Raw genomic sequence first — 21,258 nt, 5'->3', positions numbered from 1 at the left:
AATCTTCATTGATTTTGACTTACAGGTTGCAATATTTTGGTTCTTCACCTGTTGTTTCAAACTTTGTCAACTATTTACCCGCTATTTACGACACCTGTCAATTAAACTTACAATAACAAAAGGTTAACATTCATTTTTAGATTTCCTATGTCTATTCTTGTCAATAATGTCAGCCCTATGTTACATATGTTGATAATTGATTAGCATTGACGTCATTGTTGCTGAGCGATGTTATACAAATGGCGATCTAAATCGGACATCAGTTGTACACAACAGCAACATGAAAATGATTTCATATAGTACCTACATAGTAGGTAAGTTTTATTCTTTTTAAAGTATAATATGATCATGGAGATTTTTTTTTCATTTTATTAACAGGGCTTTCGTAGGTGCTGCATAAGTAGTGTAACTTCAGTAAGCTTAAATTAAAGGCAAGCTTTAAATTGTGTGGATCAAAATTCAGCAGCTATATTATAGTATAGGTATGCCAGGTGAATTTAAATTTGCCATCAAACTGCGTCATTTTATATATCAAATTAAAGCCCTTGAGTAAAGAAAGCCAAAACTGAAAACCTCTTTGTCATAGCACTTTCCGTGGCAAAGTTACATCTTTTCAAAGATCGCCTTTCATCAAAAAGATTCTGCTAGCAAAATTCCCCAAAGCAGCATTACGGGGGTGTTTCTAGAGCTTAGACTCATGATGATAGCAGCTTTTTTAAATGGAACTGCTATCAAAATCCCGCTAAAATTCCTCGTGTGAGTGTCTCATCACCATAAAAAATCATATATTTGGGTCAAGTGAAGTATAGAAAACATATTTATGTAGGTTTCCTTGACTGACCTGTTCTTGAAAAAAATTGAAATTTCTATGTAAATAGGTGACCCCGGAGTGACGTCACAAGCCGTTGACCTCCGTTGACAACAAATCCGATTCAGAAGTCAAATTTGTAGTTTTCTGTGGTTTGTCCCTTTTCAAATCGGCCAAAATACTACCATTTCTATAACTTCTCGACATGGGGCCTCCAGCCAACAACAAAAATAAAGACTCTCCTCTACATGTTCATGTGTTCAGCTTCACATAAAATGCAATTTTCGCCAAATATTTAACCTTTATTTTACCGAAATCGGCCGAGAAATTCGCTTGATTCGACGTCAAAACAGAACGTAAACAACTTAATGAGCTCTGCTACAAGTCTTCAAGTAGTCGCTCAGCTGCACGATCTATTGTGGGTTGAAAAACGTAAGTGTAGCCGACTGTAGCGTCATGTACAATAAGTACCCGGATGACCGGGGTGACCTATATGTATTGTGTTTGGTCCCCGGTCTAGGCGAATTTCGCTGACTAGCAAATGTGTTATTAAGGTTTGCCTGGCATACCTATATATAACACGGTACACCCATCGAATGTGTGTCATCAGCCCTCAGATCGGCCCTCAGACACACACATACAGGCATATAGTTCTGCAGTAGCATGTTTTGTTGACATTTTGTGCAATGTTTACATCCATGACAGTTCTAATACCATCATCAGACAACTCAAATACAAAGGATATCAATTGGCAATTTTAAATACTGTCCGACTTTCGTGCTTGCAAATGCAAGTTCTGTGACTGTTTAATATAATGATACAATATATGCCCTGCATAATTCTATTTGATTGCAGAAATGAGATTATTATGATCCAAACCATTTTGGAAGGAAATGATTATCAATGCAAGTTTTTGTTTGACAGAATATAACTGAATATTTTTTGTAACAAGGATGTGGATCAGTGATGAACACATGTTGATGTTGTTGCTTTATTCATTTTGCAGTCTGACATTCCCGGGGGCACTCTTGAATGACATCAAATTGACTTCGCATTCCATTTCCCACATACCTTTTTTCATCAAATAAACGCCCTCGTGGGGCGTTACTTTTTCCCAAGGGGGGAGCGTTTATTCAAGGTCAATTTTAGAACAATAATTCCTGTTAAAATCATTAGGTAAACTTAAAACTCACGCTAAAATGACGAACTATGAACTAGAAACACTGACTTCTGGTTCACTTCCGGGTTTCCAATCCAGATTTTCGCCAATTATTGACGCTATTATCAACCATGTGGGCAACTTGGTAAGCTTACTACACAAGATAGCATGGAAATATCGGCATTTTGAAACATCTTGGTTGAAAAAAAGTGGTGGGGGCGTTTATTTGAGGGGGCGACTATTTGACGAAATACGGTATATGAAAAACTAATAAGCCAATTGTTGCATTGTTGACATTTCAATCAAGAACAAAATTCTTTGTTTCAATTGTACATGTACGATGATTGATGTATGATTAAAAATGCTTTGTGTCAGGTGGTGGCCGCATTGCATTCTCTAAATTCAGTAAATTTTCATTGTCAACCGTGTAATTGAATGGGATTATTTTGAAATTTTAAAACGCTTGAAATATCACAAACAAATAGGCCTATGTTGATAAATAATATAAATACAAGCTAAAAAGAGTATATTGGAAAATGCCATACGGCCGAGCGGTTTCACAAGTTGCCGGCTCGATCATGTCATCCGCCGCCTGCTTTGTGTAATACCAGTGACATGGTCTTTGTCAAAAGCCTTGTGGGGTCTAATTATTTAACCTATTTAATGGCGTATCAGGGTCAGTTGTCTGAAGCGGCAAAGAAAAAAATCTCTTATGGGCATCATTGTGGTCGTTTGTTACTGTGAAATATAACACATACAGCGCAAAAATATTTTTAATTGTAAACTATTTTAGCCCAAAATTAAGGTGAAATACAGTGATATATTTGATAATATTTTGCTCAAAACAAAGGTAAAATTGTGTGTTTACTAAGCCAATTTTCAATTTAACACTATCAGATTTTTAATTTTATTTAACTTTTTTTTTTTTAGAAGGGTGAACTTTTCTTTTGGGGGTTGAGTTAGCAAACTAACTCATAAATTTTTTAATTTTTTTTTATTTTTTTTTTTTTTTTTTTTTATTTATTTCCATTTTTATTTCTTTTTTTTTTTTTTTTTTTTTTCATTTTTGCCAGATTTTTATTTCATTTTTTTTTTTTTTTTTTTTCATTGAAATGTATTCTCATACCTGATCTTCTTGAAAAAGACAAATCATTTTTGCCCAACACTGATCATAAATTCTTTGTTTATAGGTGTAACACTAACTATACATCCAACATGCCACCTAAGAAGAAGGGCAAAGGCAAAAAGAAAGCTCCTGATCCAGGTGAGTGGGGTCATATTTTTCACATGGCAGTGATTTATAGTGTGCTACACACAGGCACAATGCCTAGACGTTGATCCACAAGCCTCAGTACATTAAACAAATTATCGCTGACCCCTACAGCTAGCCCCATATCTTTCCATAAACTAAAACAACAACTCAGGGACTTTGCAGCTTCAAGAGGAGCATACACCCTAGACATTCCACAATTGACCTTCCCAACCAGGATCAGCTCCCCGAGTTTTGTACCGGTCACACAACAAGAAAATTAATAATAATTTTCTTGTCCAGGAAAATTTCAAGCTAACTCAATTTTTCCAAGAGAGCATATCGAACTTGCAACCTCTTGCAAAATAGTTCAACACCTTATCGATTGAGCTAACTTGACTGCTTATCAAGATCCATTAACTATTTTCCCTTGGAAATTCCAAAAACACTTTCTATCAACATTTTAAAGAAGTAACTGTTAACATTTTAATGAATCTTGTATCAGTTGATTGATCCACGTCTGTTCTTGTTCTTATTTATATTATCGCATCTTTTATTTCTTCCACTACGTAAAATCCTACAGAGGAAGACCCTCAGCTAACAGAACAGCCCCAACCAGCTGATGATACAGCTACAGCCGAGCCTGAATCAGCTGAACCACTACCAGAACAAGATGAACCCAAGGGCAAGAAGGGTAAGAAAGGAAAAGGAAAGAAGAAGAGCAAAAGGAACCTAGGTGAGTGGGGAATATTATTTCTTATACCAAAAGTACTTTAAGGGGACGGTCACCCACCTTGGCACAGTATTTTTTTGTGGGGCCTGAGAACACATCAGACATATAGGATTGCATTCTGAATACAAGGAATGTCCTTCTGATATCAATTAATTTTAATTTTTTGAAATTCACGATATACAAATTTTATGACAAATTATTAAAAATTGATATTTTTGACATTTGACATTCAACATCCTCAAAGTAAACTTTATAAATCTATTGATAAGTACTTGAAGTGTAGGTAGTTGGGAGGAAATGCCATCCATCATCTAAATAATTTTGACTATTTTTCCACATAAAATTTTTAGCCTGATATAATAACATTCAAGAAGTATTGAAAGAAGAAATCATATTCAGCAATGCATTCTGGGAAGTTTAATTGTCAAGAAGTAACCAAAAATATTTTTATTAGGTCTTGTATACCAGTTGATGCTCAAGTAGCAGCCGTTCTTGTTCTTACTTCTGATATTATCTTTTATTATTGTTCCATTATGTAAAAATCCTACAGAGGAGGAAGACCCTCAGCTAACAGAACAGCCTCAACCAACTGCTGAACCACTAACATCACAAGATGACAGGCCAGGTACAGCTAGCAAACAAGGAAAGTCTGAGGAAGAGACTGCAGATGTGGAGGCAAAACCAAAGAGTCCAGAACCACTGCAGATTGATGGGGGAACTGAGCCAGATGGAGCAATAAAACTACCAGGGTCCAGACCAGCATCATCTAAATTGGCAGGGTCAAGACTAACCTCTGCAAAATTACCAGGTTCAAGACCAACATCATCGAAATTGGCAGGGTCAAGACCAACATCATCTGTGGAATTTTATCGCACAGTTGGTTTGTATTTTTAAAAATAATTTTGTCCTCATATCTTAAAGCCTTGTTGTACGATTTCTATCAAATTTTAATTTGGTTGTTCTTTGCCAAATATTATAAAACATTAGTAACAACTGTCAGGAAAGTTTTCTGGTCAGTTTAAGGTGGTACTACACCCCATGATAAATGTGTGACTATTTTTGCATTTGCTCAAAAAATAATAACACACTCGTAACAAAAGTTATGTATATTATAGGGGCAAGGAATCCAGTTAATACACTGGAATTTCAGTGACTCAAGACAAGCGGTACATTATTTATGATAAGTTCTGAACCTTTTCATTGATCATTCATAACAATAGGTATCTGATGGATCAGTGAAGATAAGAAGGGATTATAATATATCCGTAACCTTGATATTATAGTACATCTCGAGGAAAAATGCAATGGACATGTTTTCATTTTATGTTTCAAATATCCCGCGCATGAAAATTGAGTATTTAACCCAAAATGGAAAATGGAACAATTTATTGGAAATCTGTTTTAACAGATTTTTTTGACATCTTTTTCTGCACTGTATTATACCTAAATTAAGAAATTTGATAAATATTCAAAGAAAATATAGGTCATCCAAAAATGTTGATTTTACACATTCTGGGACAAAAAGGAAAAATAAGCAAAAATATCAAAATCTGTTTTAACAGCTTCATTCATCAAGTCATAACAAACGGCCTACATGCTTAATTTCTAATAAAATATTGAAATTGTGAAAAATATAGGTATTTATTGATTTTCATGTTTTTTCTTGCAAATATGCTAATAATATGCAAATTATGAAATTGCAAAATAAAGTTTCTACATAGCATACATCTTTCAAGTGTGATGTTCAAAATGACAGACATCAAAAAGAGATTCGATGAAATGTAAAGGTGTAGTAACAATTTTGGCATGGACTGTCTGGTTAGGCAAAGTACGGTAAGTTGAGCTGTACCGCTAGAATGTACCTCATTTCTTAACATTATATAATGAACCACTTATCTTGAATCAATTAATTGGATTCCTTGCCCCTATAATATACATAACTTTTGTTACCAGTGTGTAGTTATTTTTTGAGAAAAATGCAAAATTATACATAAAATTGATCAGGGGGTGTAGTACCACCTTAAGCCAAACTAATGAGGTAAAATGAAAAAAAAATTCACTTACTATCTTAGCTGCTTCACTGTGGTGATTTTAATTCTGAAACTTGCTCTGTTTTCTTAAAAACACAATGAATTTGGCTGAGTCCAATTAGGTGTAAGTTGGGACATGTCACATGTGTAAACATTACAAATATGCCAAAAAATCAAGTTTGAAAAAATTTACCAAAATTATTCTAAAAGACCGTATATGGCTTTAAGTGCTGTTGTAGCATGTGTAAAAGAAGGGATGGATGGTCAGAGTGGTATTGTCAGATGGTGGGAGGGGGGGGATTATAGCAGTGAGTAGACAGGGGAGGGAGAGAGGGGCATACAGTGGTCTAGCTCCCCGGCAAAAAAAAAAAAAAAAGAATTGGCCACTCCATCCAGTTGTATAGCTGTAACTTTTACTTTTTGCATCTTACAGAGGAGGAATCATGCAATATTGTATTATAAAATAGGTGTGATTTATTTTTGCTTGTAAGTTTTAAGAACTAAATTTGGCCTGCCCCTTTATATGGACTTGCCCCCGATCTAAGCTGCAGTGGACATAGTCAGAGTTGTATATACTTAAGTTGCAGACTGTGTATAAATCATCACACTCAATCAAATTATATATATATGCTAAGATAATTTAGCTTGAATAGCTGTGTCTAGTAGAGAGTATTATTTCAGTAGTGTGCAGATTGTAGTGATTTAGGTCCGTACACTTTTATGCATAAAAAGGATGCTGCACACAAATACCATAACACTACATCAGTAACATTGTGTTTTTTTTTCTTCTTTAAAAGATCATGTCAACATATAAAAATGTATTACATAATATCATGTGTACAGGACAGAACGTTGGCCTTGTGTGTGTGTGCATGATTGTATTGTCACATCAATTTGTCTAATTGCAATTAACTTCTACTTAATAATTTTCTGACATTTAAAAGGTCCACTTTTTTCTGTAGAAAATTTATCAAAAGGTCCGCTTTTTTTGGGGAAAAAAATTATAGCCCTTGCTCCCTGCACCTGGCTACGGGTGTGTTGATAACAATAAATAAGATTAGAACAAATCATAATTGCATGTTTTGAGGTGCATATTTGCATATATTGGCCAAATATCAAAAGAATCTTCTTGTCAAATTTAACCCCTAAATAACTCCCCACATACTCTTGGTTTCCAATTTACACAGTCAGTGGTTGTGCCAATTTATTATTATATTGCAGAAGTTGAGAAACAAAGTAACACCACAGCAGAACCAAAAGAGGATGGTGATTCTGAGAAACCACAAGCAGATGATGCAATGGAGACAGAAGAGAAGAAACCAAGGTTGCATATGAGTGGAGGAGATGATGTTGGGCAACCAGAGATAGACCTGTCAATGCATACAGTCGATATGGAGGGTGTGGCTGATGATGTAGATCCCAAGGAATATGGCATTGATATGGACCCGGAACCAGAATATCAATATGGTAGGTGGTATAACAGGACCACACCTTAGACTGTTGTCCTCATTCATCAACTTTCTGGGTTGATTGCGGAGAAATTTGTATGATAAAAAAATGTCGAACTTTACATTACAACCAGAATCTGGTTACATTGAGACTGCGCAGTTGTGTCCAAATTGACCTTTTGACTGCTTTTGTTATTGAACACGCATTTTAAGAACCGCAGAGCGCGATATTGTCACAACAGTGTGGTACAACAGTGCTTCACACAGGTGCCAATAGTCAGTCGTGCTATGGCGCACAACCAAAATTTAGCACGAAGGAGAAGAAAAATGCACTTGTGCAATAGTAGTCTTTTTGTAGCTGGTGTTAAAAATAGCAAAAATGATCAATATTGGTACACCAATCAATGCCAAGAATCTTTGTAGAGTTATATAATTCTTTATGTTTTCTGTTGATGTTTTATTACAGAGCCTCCAAGTCAGGAGAATCTTCCAGACCTCACAAAACTGATGGATGAATTGGATGGTGGAGAGTCTGACTTAGAAGCAGAGAGAGCTCCTCCAGAGCTCTTCAAGAGACCAGAGCATGAGCCTAACTACAAGACTATCTCCAGTTTAAAAATTGAGATGGAAGAGGAACCTATTGATCCCTACATCACTCGGTTTGAAGATGACATCAAAGATGATGTTTTGATGATTGGCAATATATCACTAGAAGAAGTCCAGGTATGATCTTTCAATCTTCTGAGTATTTAACAGGAAAGGGTTTATGGAGTCAGTGTTTGACCCAGTTATCGAGTAATGTGTTTGTTTTTTTATATTAACAACCAATTTGACATATTCTATTATTTGGTCATTCAAAATTCAGCTTGTTCATTTCACTCGGTCTCAGAATAGTACAGTTTCCAAATGACACCACAGTGTATCATATTCAGTTTCAGTTTCTTGTCTTTCTATAACAAATAACAAAATACAATTATGGGTTAATAAATGCCTAGCATTTTTCTAATGCTTGCTCTGATTGGTTCTCGCTATATAAGAGTGTACGAATAAGAGATCAATGAAATGGAAAGTTGGTCACATCATAGCCGTTTCCAATGCAAGTACATTAGCATGCTGCACTAATGCCCATACCATACTAGCCAATCGCAAGGAGTGTAGTGTTTGTTTTGTGATGTCACTTATTGGAGAGGCGATTGCTGATACCTGGTAGATAGCATGCTCTAGGGTCAAGTCATAAGCAGTTGACTTGAAAGCAACATTGTTGCTATGTCACCCCGGGGGTACTCAGTACAAATGACCATACGGGGACGTGCATAAACATGGGTAGCATTTTCAGCCTTCTGGTATATCAATGACCCCTTTTTCAAAGCCTATTTTGGTATATGAATGGGTCCTTTTTTCAAAATTTTCTAAATTTTTTCAGAAAACAGCCCAATTTTTCCTTAATCTAGCAAAATTTTCCCAAAATTTTGGGAAAATTTGTAAAAACTAAGACAATTTTGGGTAAATTCGGCCGAAAATTTTGTATTTTTGTATATCAATGGGTCCAAATTTCTTGACAAATTGGTATATTTATGGGTCTACTTCCAAAATCTCAGCGGCACGTCCCTACCAAAACCGAACTTGAGTACCCCCCCCTGGTATGTCGCTAGCCGCAATTACACGCTGGTAGTGATTGTGGAAATGCTACCAGTGTTTGATCACTATCCATTTTTGAATCGCACGCTGTGACTGTTAGCATGACATGGCCTTAACACTCTATAATTTGGGATAGGTGATATACACACACACGCAGGGCACTGCAATATACATGTATGTGAACCATTGAACAATCAACATTAGTCTCTTTTTGTAACTTTTACCTAATCGTAAACTATGCTGTAGACTATGTTCCACAGCATTATCATATTCACCAAATAGTGTTGGTTATTATTATTCAATTATTCACCCTCACTGAAAGTAGGGTGGTCACATGAAAATTTCAAACCCACCCCTGGAATTACTTTTTCTGTCAGGATTGTTCCTTTTGCAAAATGATTTAAAAAACCTTTTGAATCAACTCAATCAGACAATCCGTTGCGAAGATACAGTCTTTTAAAGATTCACAAAAGTGGCCATTTTTACCCCATTTTTAGGAAAATCCTGATTTTGTCATAAATTTGCATATTCATGAAGCGATAATTGTGGGAATAAAGCCAAAGAAGGCATGAGATGTATTGTTTTTGTTTAATATTTAATGTTCATTTATGCAAATATTAAAAATCCAGGGTCATAATTGCTATATTTGCTTCTTTACAACAATTTTAAAATGGCTGAAATCACAAAAATAACTCTTTTGCCAGGACTTTTAAGGTAAAATATGTGTGATTTTCACCATTGAGGGCGCTATTATGTGCCAATTATGACCTTCAAAGGCCTGTATTTCCTAAACTACACAACCAAATTGTCTGATTTTTGCACAGGATTTTGCTCTGAGGGTCTAGATTGTAAAACTGAATATAGCATAATTGTACATCTTTTGAAAACATTTATTTTGTGCGTAACTTTTTTATGCGTGACCGTACAAAAATGCTATATTCACCTTCATTACGAGCAGAAAATTTTCTATCTAATTAGGTAGTCGGGTTTGCACAGAAGTTACTAGGAGACAAATTATATGGAATTCAAAATGCCCAAAAGTTTTCCAACTGCTGCAGAATCTGTTACAATTTCCACCATACATTGTGTATGTAGGCAGGGGTACACACAATAGCTAGCATTGTGGCCACCCTACTGAAAGTAAAGTAAATTTTTTTCAGTCCTGTAATGGTCAAAAAATGATTTACGGTTCATATATGGATAGTATTTATTTGTGTTTTCTGTGATTATTGCCGATTAAACTAATTGTTTGCTGATTACATCATGTAGGAAGAAGAGCGACGCCTTCGTGATGAGCACATTGCCTACCAGCAGCAAGAAGCGATCCTTGCACGAAAACGACAAGAAGATATTCTCCTGAGGGAAGAACGAGCCAAGCGCCATGTCACCAAAACTATGAAGGATAAGCGTAAAGAACTAGCCAGAATGGAGGTGGGTTATTGGAGTGGTTCCTGGAAAGTTTAGTGTTATTATTTGGTTTTAATTGTTTTAATTCACTTCAATTCAATTCAATTTTTTTTTAAATAACATCATGACACACTGGCCATATTGTTTTGTTTTGTTTTGAATTGGAAATTCCTCCTTTTGTGTAGGAGCACCTCTTCCTTCTTGAAGAGTATATTCAGTTCACTAACATCCACTAGTCACTTGACAATCACAAAAATGGAAGAATTTCTTGTTCTTCCTTTACATTAAGTCACAAATCACAATCACATTAAATTAATCCAAAGTATATTCAGTAATTTTTCACAATTTGTACATCAAAAAATTGCATACAAAGTATTACACATAAATTATTAAGGGGGTACTACACCTCTGCCTAATTTTGTGCCTATTTTTGCATTGTTCTCAAAAATTATAGTGCATTGGTGACAAGGTAAGATATGTATATTTTAGGGGCAAGGACTATAACTACTGCACTGGAAATTTTATTTCAGCACAGACAATAGTTGTGGAGTTACAGTCAAAAATGAGGGAAAACCAATATTTGATCAATAAATCAATAACTATTTGCCTTAAGTTGCTGAATTTTCAGTGCAGTAGTTGCCCCTAAAATATACATATCTTACTTGTCACCAATGCGCTATAATTTTTGAGAAAAATGCAAAAATAGGCACAAAATTGGCCAAGGGTGCAGTACACCCTTAAGATAGCGTTAATTAAGAAAAGTAAGATCGAGAGAGATAATCAATAAATGTGTTTTCTACCTCACATTGAGGCCCATCCATTACCCAAACATTCTTATTCCAAGTTTTGAGTTAAATTGCTCCATCAGTTTGGATTCTAGAAGCAAAATAAAAATAAATAAATGTAGATATTTATATAGCGCTTTATGCCGTAAACAGCCTCAAAGCGCTTTACATTTATTCCGCCGTCATTCAGGGGTAGCGTTAACCCCGGATCGGGGGTGAATGACCCCCTAAATTTAAAAAACATTAATTTTTCACCCTCTATATTGGGAATATGTGCAAGCTCGCGGATGAACTCTGACCCTCTACTTTTGCACCTTACTCCTACCCCTGACTACACTGCAAAATATTTTTCACCCCAAGATTTAATTTTCACCCCATGTATTTGGATTTTCTGCAAGCTCGGGAGTGAAAAACAGGGAAAAACAACCCCAGACTTTCGGGCCTTAATGCTACCCCTGCCGTCATTAGAATTTGTCGGAACCACGTTTGCAGCATACAATTGGCGCAGGGTTCATCAGTACAACGACTGTGACAACCCCTAACAGCTTCCCATTGCACCTGGGTGGGGTGAGGCAAGCGAGGCAAAGCGCCTTGCCCAAGGGCGCAACACGGTGGTGGGACGGGACTCAAACCCATGCACATCAAGCAAGCTCTCAGATTATGAGTACAAGGCCGTAACCACTGAGCCACCGTGCCCTAGAAGCAAATATGTGTATCACAGTGGCCCATAGAACAGTAGGCCTACACAACTTCTGGGGTGGTAACCAACAAACTACCATGTAAACCAAATTTGTTTCAGGCCTTAAAATTTCACTGGGGTTATGATGATACCAAAGTTTTGATGGAAGAAATGGGGGATGAGGCTGTTGGGTCACATACCTTTAAACCTAAGACGACAAAAGGTAGAGCATAGCATTGTTGGGCAGGAAAAAACTCCTATGTACTTGTGGCCCTTGAACATGTTTAAATCAAAACTGCCAAGAGATTACACAGGAGATTTTGGTTTAAACATGTTCAGGGGCCAGTGACACATAGGAGGTTGTTTTATGGCCAACAACAAATTTAGTTTGCAATTTATGTTATAAATCTTTTATACTAGTTTTTAAAGAAAACTGGATAATGTGATATACATATCATGCTTTCTGGCTTCTGTGTTTAATTGGACATACAATGCATTTCAGAAGCAGTAATTATAGAAACCATTAATGGTAAACATTAACAATTTTAAACAATTATTTTGCAGGAGCTAAATATTCAGAGAGAACGATTATTACAAGATCAACTGCACAAGACTTTCAAGAAATCAGAGAATCAGCTGCTCAGATCACTGGAAATCAGGAAAGGAGAAGTTAAGGTAAGATAAAAATATGAGGAAAAGTCCATATTTTGGCCAAATGGCCTAATTTTGTTATTGAAACACATTTGTATTTCACACACTATGACTTTGTCATTGAAATACCGTCTCGGATTTCAGTATAGCTTGTACTGTTGTAGTTGAAATCCATACACCCCCTGTGGAGGATGTGATCTTAATCTTTCACACAGGGAGTGTGAATTTGGGGCTACCAGAATGAGGACTCCATTTGAAATCTACACCCCCTGTGTGGGAGATTAAGATCATGTCTTCCACAGGGGGTGTGGATTTCATTTGGAATAGCCATTATCAGGATTTGGTTTGCTTGTGGTTAGACTATTTTAGGCATTTGGGATATCAGTATTTTGAAAACTTGAATGGAAATTACCAGTATAATTACAAGGAACAAGTTTATCACCAAATGCAAGGAAAAAAAACCAACATTAGCAATTTTAAAAAACCTGTCCTACAAGTGCGACTGATTCAGATTTTGCATTTCGAGAATTTTGTTGTTTTTTAAACTGTATGAAATTAAAAGCAGCTGTTTTTGCCTAAGTGGATTGATGTTGACACTTTTTTTGACAGGAATTTTTTGAAAAAAATTCAGGAACTTTTCAAAATATACCTGCAAAAAAATTTCAAATTTGTGTCAGATTTTTCAAGCTTTTGGTGATTTTATAGGTCATTGAGCTTCTTAAAGAGGAAAAGTAAAATTCAGACCAAACCCTACTTGGCAAATCTGCCTGCCTGTAGAACACAGGGTTTTTGGTCTGTTCACTTACCAAATGATTCGTAATTTTGACCTTTGATTGACCTTTGCAGACTATGTATGGTGATCTTATGATGGCAGATGGACAATATGGTGGCTCAAAGGGCAGGAGATGGAAAGTGGATTGGAACAGGGCACCTCAGCCTGTCCAGATCAAGATCAAATGCCTTAGAGGAGTCAAAGATAAGCTGCCAGGTAAAGGAAAAGTCTCTTGTTATAGATTATTCACCCAGTAATTTTTGACAGATATGGTGAAATTTAATTTCAAGGACTGGAAATAAGATTTTAACCAGTTTGTGTCACTCACACACTGTGATTGGTGGGAAATGGTGGTGGTATATCCTAACTATCCATAGGCAGCGGAAGCAGGAGGGGGCAGAAGGGACACATCCCCCAAAATTTCTCCTTGGGGGACATCCCTCCTAAAAATCCTAATAGAAGAAAAAATTAAGCAATAATTGTCCTTTTTAGCATGGAAAGCACTGTTGTGGGCCCAAATAGGGTAAGATTGCAAAATTTTGCACACACTGGCCCATCAAATAGTAAAACACACCTTCATTTGGGGCTAAAATAGTCTGAAACTCACATTTTTGCGCACTTTGCATGCACAAAAAAGTCCCAGTAAAACCAGAACAAAATATACTTGTCCCCTGCCCCCCTCTAAATTTTAATGCTTCCACCGCCCCTGATTTTATTTATCATAGAATCAAAACACCATATAAGGTGATTACAATTAATACTCAAAACTGTATTTTTACTTAACCATTTGCAAAATTTATTATAAACAAGGAAAAATGGGGTAAATTGATGTTATTAAAACATACCTCAGTGACGCTTCAGTGACTTTCTCAAATTGACTGACCAATTCTCCCAATCCTCATTTTTACTTTTTAGCCGGCCGTTATGTGTTGATGGTATCACTGTATGACAGATTAGGGGGACACATCCTTCGCTGGTCACATCTCAGAGGACAGGAATGGGGAGGAGCTACACTGCCACTGGTGCATGATGGCAAATTTCATAATGTAGAAGTTAAGGTATGGACCAGAATAAAATAAATTACATAATATTCAATTAGCAGCTTGGTAGCAGAAAATAGGGCAGTAACAAATTTAGACCCTCGCCTTGGGTCTGTGGATAATGTAGACCTGGGAATTCTTAACTATATTTGCTTGCAGGCCACGATGCCCAAAATTATTTCAAAGGCTTGTGTTTGAGGGCCAAATTGCTATGTTTACTGTACATTTCAGAACACCATAGTCAGCGGGGCAGATATGGCCAGTGGGCCACCAGTATAGAACCCCTGATGAAGACTATACCATTATTAATCCACCCAAAACACAGACCCCTTGACTCTTTATACATTTTACCTTTGACTTTCTCGCAACTTTATTATTTCCCCACACAGAAATGGAACCAAGACTGTGGGACAGTCTACAACAAATTATGTTTAAGAAAGTTATCAGTGAAACCGAATCTAAATTCCATCATTCAAAAGATTATTGTAGCGACAGACATGCACTAGTTAGAGGTTAATAACTGCGCATCGGTTATTTGGAGGGCATTGTGAAAAATCTAAACATTTTGCCTTTGGAACCGAGGAATATCCCGAGGATATTCCGAGGTCCAAAGCAAAATGTTTAGATTTTTCACAATGCCGACATATTACCGATGCAAAGTTATTAACCTCATTCATAACTGTCACTTTAATCTCTTCACCTTACAAAATAACACAAAATTTTGCTCAAAAGTTTATAAAAATAGATGATTTTTACATCTTCCCTTTCCAAAAATCGATCAGGCTAAAACAGGACGACCAATAACAAAAGTGCGTATCACAATCTGTGCAAATATGGTAGCACGCAATCCAAATACTGGCGGCCAGCGCTGCAGTTTGTTTGACGCACAACAACACGCAAACGCCGGTCAATTGTGTGCGCCATTGGAACAATTACGCATTTTGCGGTTCAATTGTGAGTTATTAATGACCTCGATTTGCGTTCACGTTTTCACAAATAACTAAATGTAATTGGATCGCACGCATCGCGTTTATTAATGAGGTTATGAATGATTTATGTTGATCATAATTTATATATTACCAATACTTTTATCAGTAATTTAATACAAATCATCTATATTTCTCAGGTGGATCAGAGTCTGTTCACAGTGTGCCCATCCAAACCTGATGTCAGACCTGGTATGATGGTCATGTTTGAATTGTTTCTGCTGCGAGGTTCTCTCCTACCAATAGATAAAGTGGTATCATGGGGAGTGTTCCCAATATGTGATGAACAGTTTAATATCATTCAAGGAAAGTAAGTACACACATTGTACAGTTGTTGTCTCGTAATCTTCTATACTATGATCAGCTTGTAGTAGGCCAGCTTTATTTGGTTATTTTTACTGTGCGCGTCAATAAAGTCTCAGTTTACGCCCACATAAATATGTAAAAGTGCACCTTTAAAAAACCTGTTAGTCATGCAATGCGCCAAACGGTTTGCAAGATTGACCTTAAAATGTCAAAAATTGTACAACTTGGACACTTAAAAGTGCCAAAATCATAAAATACAGGTAAATTTACCTTAGAAAACAACATTTTGGATTATTTTCACACCTAAATATTTTTCTCACACCAATGGCCACCAAATACAAGTTGGATCTTGAATGCTGTCTTAAAGACTTAGCATGGTTGGCCAGGCCAACTCTGCAGGCAATATCAGTTTTTTGTGCATTAACTATTGCCAGCAATTACTAATTATTTATACTAGGATTTGGATCGGTTACTATGCCCTGACATTACAATGTTATTTTACACTGATCTGGAACTTGGGGAGTTGGAAACTTTAATTATCATGGATTATGTTTTGCCATAAAATGTTGAGCTTGCTGCAAAACACTTTATGAATAAATCCAGATGTGTTGTTTACTCTTTAAAAAGAGTTTTTAATCAAATATAAACAAAACTATTTAGTAGGATAGTTTGAAGCATCATATTTTAAAGTAACAATTAAAATGCACTCAATTTGCTGCCAAATTTGTACAGGTAACAAACTAGATTTTTCTTTACACCTAAATTTCATTTTTTTCTGTAGATACAAGACTCCAATGTTGCGTGGAGAGATGGATCCTCGTATTGACAGACATGTTCAGGTTGAGAAACTGCTGGCATCTGATATTGATCACTGGTTATGTAATGTCTACTTTGAAGTTATCAAATTGCCAAGGTAAGTCAAAACAAGGTGGCTCAAAATCTACTCCAATCTGATATACAACTTAGCTTTAAGGCAGTCAAGTTAGCTCAATCGATAAGGTGTTCGACTATGGTGCGAGAGATTGTGGTTTCAAACCCTGGTGGTGGTTTTGTATGCTCTCGTGGAAAATTGAGTTTGCTTGAAATTCCCCTGGACAAGGAACTTACTGCTAATTGTCTTGTTATATCCCTAAGAAACTCGGGGAGCTGATCCTGGTTGCGATGTCATTTGTGGAATGCCTAGGGTGTGCGCTCTTGAAGCTGCAAAGTCCCTTTGTTGTTGTTAAATGGCTTATGGAATGATGCGGGCCATAGTGGTCAGCGACAACCTGTAAAGTGTGCTGAGGCTTGTGGATCAATATTTAGGCATTGTGCCTGTGCGTAGCATACTATAAATCACTGCATTTTTTTAAGTTACCAAGTTGCGATGTAGATCAATTTTGGGATCACTAAAGCTGCTATACTATTTTTAATCTTGGTGAGATACTCTTGGTGTTTTTTGCAGCACTTGGAACAAATGCTAGCGATTTGAAGCTGAACTCGGTGATGTACTTGTTGGCATCACTGACTTGCCAAGATGAAAAATAGTACTCCGATTTTCACAACTTTATAGGACTATATTAGTTTCTTTAATTAAAGATATCAAGTTAGCAGAGATAAGAACAAATTTGTATACATGTTACCTGTTGGTAGCTAAATTATGTCAATGTTAGAAAAAAAACCACAAAATTAATATTATCAATAAGAGTATCTGATATAAAAGCACATTCATAAATCTTATGTTAATAAATAGCCCAGGAATTTTTGTACACATGGTGGTTCTAAATTGTCTTTATATTTTGAGTCCCACTTTTTTGTTCATAGTCGGATAAGGCATGCTCCTTCACTTTTTTTTTGCTGGTGTTATGATTGTACTGACTAGTAACTACTGAGTACATATGGAAGTGAGGGTCCTGATAGGTTAATTGAATCAAATCATGAAATATTGCAACTCATTTGTTGAAGAAGCCATGTGACATCACATAGCCCAGTTCTTTACATACAATAAGCAGGGCATGCCCATCAGCAAGTACAAAGGGACCTTGCTGAGAATTTACTCATCTGATACATCAGATACATGTACTCATTATTTATGTGCATTTTGAATTCATTTCCAGGTATCTTGTTGGACAGAAAGAATATGAAGTAGAGTTACAGTTTACGTCACAGCTTGTCAATTACCCAGACCGTACTAAAGGGGCGGAGGAAGCTATTGATGGGGACGCACCTATCATGGGGTCACAACCTGACCTGAATGGATCTACAGGTTAGTAAACAAACAAACACACAAAGCTTGTCAATCACCCAGACCGTACTAAAGGGGCGGAGGAAGCTATTGATGGGAACGCACCTATCATGGGGTCACAACCTGACCTGAATGGATCTACAGGTTAGTAAACAAACAAACACACATAGCTTGTCAATTACCCAGACCGTACTAAAGGGGCGGAGGAAGCTATCGATGGGGACGCACCTATCATGGGGTCACAACCTGACCTGAATGGATCTACAGGTTAGTAAACAAACAAACACACATAGGTTGTCAATTACCCAGACCGTACTAAAGGGGCGGAGGAAGCTATTGATGGGGACGCACCTATCATGGGGTCACAACCTGACCTGAATGGATCTACAGGTTAGTAAACAAACAAACACACATAGGTTGTCAATTACCCAGACCGTACTAAAAGGGGCGGAGGAAGCTATTGATGGGGAAGCACCTATCATGGGGTCACAACCTGACCTGAATGGATCTACAGGTTAGTAAACAAACAAACACACACAGCTTGTCAATTACCCAGACCGTACCAAAGGGGCGGAGGAAGCTATTGATGGGGACGCACCTATCATGGGGTCACAACCTGACCTGAATGGATCTACAGGTTAGTAAACAAACAAACACACATAGGTTGTCAATTACCCAGACCGTACTAAAGGGGCAGAGGAAGCTATCGATGGGGACGCACCTATCATGGGGTCACAACCTGACCTGAATGGATCTACAGGTTAGTAAACAAACAAACACACACAGCTTGTCAATTACCCAGACCGTACCAAAGGAGCGGAGGAAGCTATCGATGGGGACGCACCTATCATGGGGTCACAACCTGACCTGAATGGATCCACAGGTTAGTAAACAAACAAACACACATAGCTTGTCAATTACCCAGACCGTACTAAAGGGGCAGAGGAAGCTATTGATGGGGATGCACCTATCATGGGGTCACAACCTGACCTGAATGGATCTACAGGTTAGTAAACAAACAAACACACATAGGTTGTCAATTACCCAGACCATACTAAAGGGGCGGAGGAAGCTATTGATGGGGACGCACCTATCATGGGGTCACAACCTGAACTGAATGGATCTACAGGTTAGTAAACAAACAAACACACATAGCTTGTCAATTACCCAGACCGTACCAAAGGAGCGGAGGAAGCTATTGATGGGGACGCACCTATCATGGGGTCACAACCTGACCTGAATGGATCTACAGGTTAGTAAACAAACAAACACACATAGCTTGTCAATTACCCAGACCGTACTAAAGGGGCGGAGGAAGCTATTGATGGGGACGCACCTATCATGGGGTCACAACCTGAACTGAATGGATCTACAGGTTAGTAAACAAACAAACACACATAGCTTGTCAATTACCCAGACCGTACTAAAGGGGCGGAGGAAGCTATCGATGGGGACGCACCTATCATGGGGTCACAACCTGACCTGAATGGATCTACAGGTTAGTAAACAAACAAACACACATAGCTTGTCAATTACCCAGACCGTACTAAAGGGGCGGAGGAAGCTATTGATGGGGACGCACCTATCATGGGGTCACAACCTGACCTGAATGGATCTACAGGTTAGTAAACAAACAAACACACATAGCTTGTCAATTACCCAGACCGTACCAAAGGAGCGGAGGAAGCTATTGATGGGGACGCACCTATCATGGGGTCACAACCTGACCTGAATGGATCTACAGGTTAGTAAACAAACAAACACACATAGCTTGTCAATTACCCAGACCGTACTAAAGGGGCGGAGGAAGCTATCGATGGGGACTCACCTATCATGGGGTCACAACCTGACCTGAATGGATCTACAGGTTAGTAAACAAACAAACACACATAGGTTGTCAATTACCCAGACCGTACCAAAGGAGCGGAGGAAGCTATTGATGGGGACGCACCTATCATGGGGTCACAACCTGACCTGAATGGATCTACAGGTTAGTAAACAAACAAACACACATAGGTTGTCAATTACCCAGACCGTACCAAAGGGGCGGAGGAAGCTATTGATGGGGACGCACCTATCATGGGGTCACAACCTGACCTGAATGGATCTACAGGTTAGTAAACAAACAAACACACATAGCTTGTCAATTACCCAGACCGTACCAAAGGAGCGGAGGAAGCTATTGATGGGGACGCACCTATCATGGGGTCACAACCTGACCTGAATGGATCTACAGGTTAGTAAACAAACAAACACACATAGGTTGTCAATTACCCAGACCGTACCAAAGGAGCGGAGGAAGCTATTGATGGGGACGCACCTATCATGGGGTCACAACCTGACCTGAATGGATCTACAGGTTAGTAAACAAACAAACACACATAGGTTTTCAATTACCCAGACCGTACCAAAGGAGCGGAGGAAGCTATTGATGGGGACGCACCTATCATGGGGTCACAGCCTGACCTGAATGGATCCACAGGTTAGAGTCAAGTCATTTATATTTCCATGGGTCTTGCGGTTCTTGAGTTAAGGCCAATAATATATAAAAATGAAAGTTTTGGGTATTTTCCTCCAGGGAACAATCAGTACATGGAACAGAAATGACACCTCTTACATCAAGCCTTGGTATCTCCTTTATAGGACCCATACCATCTTTCAAGTGCAGCAGCTTTATTTGTCTCAATATGTTAGTGCCAGTATGGCTAGGTTTTGCTCCCCTCTGACCCGTCTTAAATTTATCTACAGGCTTGTAAATATATGTTGTGGCATCACTATTTACCTGATGAGTAAATGTACAAAGCAGGCAGACCAACAAATATCATGACTGATAAGTTAATATAAGTTTTATAATACTGCTTAACAAACTGTGTGTAAGATTGTAAAAATTCAAGATAATTCATTGTCCTTTACACTTCATTTTCCATCCTTTTCTCTACTAGGTGGTATCCAGGCAAATGTGAATTCCTCTCAAACCAGTCTAAGTACTGGTAGTGATGTGAATAAAGCATCCGGCTCATCTGATTCTGGCAGTGTGGGTAAACGTCAGGGTAGTGATTCTATGGGAAGTCAGAAGAGTATCAGTGATCATAGTAGCATACCAAAGGTTAAGGAGGTGAGTGACACTATTCTTTGGTCGACTAGTAATTAGAGGGTGGGCTTGTACAGCATCATGAATAATTCTTATTCAGTGGGTGCGTCTTGTAAAGAATTCATGTAATTTGATTGGTTTTCTGGTGTATAATATCTCGCAATAGTTGATAGTGATATTAGTCATGGCGCGCGCCGCCACGCAACGGCGGCACGCTTGTTGCTCCTCAATGATCGCGCGATAATGCATTCG

General features: G+C 37.7%; 1 protein-coding gene across 1 annotated transcript in view; it reads left to right on the top strand.

The window, feature by feature from the left end:
- The first annotated feature begins 225 nt into the window (after window positions 1-225).
- LOC140149981 (uncharacterized) overlaps window positions 226-21,258 on the top strand; it is a 33,664-nt gene continuing 12,631 nt past the window's right edge. The window contains 20 exon segments of the mRNA XM_072171983.1: window positions 226-314; window positions 3,158-3,231; window positions 3,800-3,952; window positions 4,500-4,829; window positions 7,201-7,446; window positions 7,894-8,150; window positions 10,335-10,496; window positions 12,501-12,611; window positions 13,434-13,575; window positions 14,275-14,417; window positions 15,526-15,695; window positions 16,473-16,604; window positions 17,788-17,936; window positions 18,225-18,305; window positions 18,841-18,921; window positions 19,087-19,167; window positions 19,579-19,659; window positions 19,825-19,862; window positions 20,178-20,274; window positions 20,858-21,030. Coding sequence (XP_072028084.1) covers window positions 3,183-3,231; window positions 3,800-3,952; window positions 4,500-4,829; window positions 7,201-7,446; window positions 7,894-8,150; window positions 10,335-10,496; window positions 12,501-12,611; window positions 13,434-13,575; window positions 14,275-14,417; window positions 15,526-15,695; window positions 16,473-16,604; window positions 17,788-17,936; window positions 18,225-18,305; window positions 18,841-18,921; window positions 19,087-19,167; window positions 19,579-19,659; window positions 19,825-19,862; window positions 20,178-20,274; window positions 20,858-21,030 — 2,676 coding nt within the window. The 5' untranslated portion in view covers window positions 226-314; window positions 3,158-3,182.

This window comes from Amphiura filiformis, chromosome 4 (genome assembly GCF_039555335.1).
Source record: "Amphiura filiformis chromosome 4, Afil_fr2py, whole genome shotgun sequence".
In the NCBI taxonomy this organism is placed as follows: domain Eukaryota; kingdom Metazoa; phylum Echinodermata; class Ophiuroidea; order Amphilepidida; family Amphiuridae; genus Amphiura; species Amphiura filiformis.
The sequence above is the reverse complement of the archived record's forward strand: the minus strand, read 5'-3'. Positions and strand labels throughout refer to the sequence as shown.